This window comes from Alosa pseudoharengus, unplaced genomic scaffold, assembly GCF_046254945.1.
Source record: "Alosa pseudoharengus isolate Yale_2024_CS ecotype anadromous, Long Island Sound unplaced genomic scaffold, YU_APseudo_1.1 YU_APseudo_1.1_scf_17, whole genome shotgun sequence".
Taxonomy (NCBI): Eukaryota; Metazoa; Chordata; class Actinopteri; order Clupeiformes; family Clupeidae; genus Alosa; species Alosa pseudoharengus.
In genome coordinates this window covers 10,557,193-10,559,692 of record NW_027468640.1, presented here as the reverse complement: position 1 = coordinate 10,559,692, position 2,500 = coordinate 10,557,193, and the positions used below count along the sequence as shown (strand labels likewise).

The 2,500-nt window shown below is 44.0% G+C and overlaps 1 protein-coding gene across 6 annotated transcripts in view; it reads right to left on the bottom strand.

Moving 5' to 3' along the window:
• The window catches only part of nlgn2a (neuroligin 2a), a 114,344-nt gene that overhangs the window by 71,851 nt on the left and 39,993 nt on the right, over positions 1–2,500 (bottom strand). The window contains exon 5 of one of the 6 annotated variants that reach the window (XM_076288574.1): positions 2,430–2,444. The exons of the other annotated variants lie outside the window; for them this stretch is intronic. Within the exon in view, the coding sequence (XP_076144689.1) occupies positions 2,430–2,444 (15 nt within the window). The remainder of the gene's footprint in view (positions 1–2,429; positions 2,445–2,500) is intronic. 6 annotated transcript variants of the gene reach the window in all.

Genomic DNA, 2,500 nt, shown 5'->3' with positions numbered 1-2,500 from the left:
GTCTATTTCTTCACTTGACTTGATAAACATCGTACAGTCTATTTGCTTGCCCATATGAGCGATCCTTGTGTTGGATGCAGTCTTAATTACCGAGGCATAATGCCCAATGTCCACAGAGGGAAAAAACACTTTGAACGAGTTGTTTCAGCCTGAGGACACCCCTTTTTACTGTTTTTATGTTGGGGTGGTAGATACAGTATGTCAACAAAAACAACTTTACATTACACTATGGCTAGATAACATTTTCGTCAGTATCTTTTGTTGTCCAATCAAACTTTTGTCTACTTTCCACATAGATTTTAATGGCTTAATTTTTTTTCTTTGAGAAACTGACAATATTTAGCCAGACTGCCATCTAAACTAAATCAACACTCATTGATTGTCAAAGCAAATGGTTTGTAGCAAGTAGAATAAATAAGCATTGAGAAAATCAACTTAGGCTAAATCAGGCTCCTGGCAATGACATTAACATCTGGCCGCCATTGGATACGACCTTGACGCACGGAAGCAAGAGTCCCCCCCCCATCCCCCCTCCCGCCCGTGATGGTGGTAATCAATAACAGGGAATTAAAACCAATTAGCAAAGTCACTGCTATCCTGATAGGACTCCAGCTGTGGACCGTCTTCAATCTGGTGGACTTAAAGCAGGGGTCGGCAAGTAACTTTGGCCGGGGGCCAGTATTTTTCATGGGCAATAGACCGTGGACCGCAGGCGAGAGTAGGCCTGCTAAAGGTACATTATGCAAGATTTTCACCTTAACATAACCTTTACGAAGCCAATTTGATGGTAAACGAACTTAGCGTAGACGTAGCGCAGACATAGACGTAGTTAAAGACAGAACCAGCCATGCAACTACAAGAACAGGCGACCCGAAGACATCTTGTGAAAATCGTGTAACATTACCTTGTCAGTAGATAATGGATAGGAGATTATTTGGCTGTTTTTTAATCCTTCACCTCCACAACAAAAGCATTTTCATTGTGTACAGGGGCAACAAGTCAGAAGAAGTAGGCTATTAACAACGGCAGAGAAAATACTGCTCTCAACTGGATTTTACAGCAGAGATGAGATGTGCGCTCTCTCACAACATAACATGCTGTGAATGATTGGGGTCGCCAACGTTTTGTGACTTCAAAATAGGGTCACCTGACAAAAAAAGGTTGGGAACACCTGCTTTAAGGTGAGGTTAGTGGATATGGAGCTGTGCTAGCATGCAGTAGCCAGAAATGTTGGTGTAGCAAGCTAGGAGTACTTTTACACCTAAACACTTCACTGTTGTTTGAACAACGACCATGGCAAGATTAGACAAAAACAAAGAGGTAAGTCATCTATCTGACATTTGCATTGCAAGTGTTTTTAAAATATGTTTTTAGGTCGATCTTTATTTCCCCTGAGGTAATGAGTCTCTGTAATAAGCCTTACATTCTTTTCAATTTTTTAATTGTCCCCCATGTCCTGAATCTATACAAAATTTACAAACGGTCCTTGCCAAATTGCCATTGAGCAGTTGGCGAAGCTTTTCCATGAACTAGTTAGATTAACTCGGCTTGAGTTAAAAGTTCCTGACTGATGCAAATAGACAGATTTTCTTTGGTCAGCCTTTCTATTGTAGGTCTTCTCCTCAGCTAGAAGTGCTATGATGCTGCAGATCTGCATCCCCTGCCGCTAAAATAACATTATGAAAAAGACTTGGTGCTCCTAGCTTTTTAAAACATCCACAGGGTTTTCAACTCTGTATTCGGTGTGCCCCCCACCCCCAATACACACGCACGCACACATACGTCTCTCTCTCTCTCTCTCTCTCCTCAACCCACTCCTTCATTTAGCACTTTGACATTAGCAGCAGCAGGCAATTTCAGGATCTCAAAGACCCACACAAATGACTATGTGAAACTCACAGAGAACAGAAAGCTCTCAAGGCTGCTGCTCCTTCCGCCCCACTCCAACTGGAGGGGAATGATGAAGTGGCGCTGACTTTTCTGTTCCCTCCATCATTTCTCTCTCTCTCTCTCTGTGTCCCCTTCTTCTATGATTCTGTCTTTTGAATCTCTCTCTTTCTCCCTCTCTCTCTCTGCTCCTCTTTCCTCTCTCTCCCTCCTCTCTCTTTCCTCTCTCGCCCTCTCTCTCTCTCTCTTTTTCTCGCTCTCTCTCACCGTCTCTCGTGTCATGTCATGTCATCCACAGAACCGTGGAGGTGGGAATCCTGAGGTACTGGCGCAGTGGCAATACTGACAGACTCCTCCATGGCACTGGGTGCCCTGACTTACATTCACACACACACACACACATACACAAAACACACACACACACACACACACACACACACACACACACACACACACACACACACACCAAACACACACACACACACAGACACACACACACACAGACAGTTATTTCACACACGAAAAAAGGGTTGATGGCAGACATGTGTAGCCCCCTGCTGCTTGCCATCAGCTATCAGACAGTGAGGCCCACTCCTCTGTCTCTCTCCCTCTT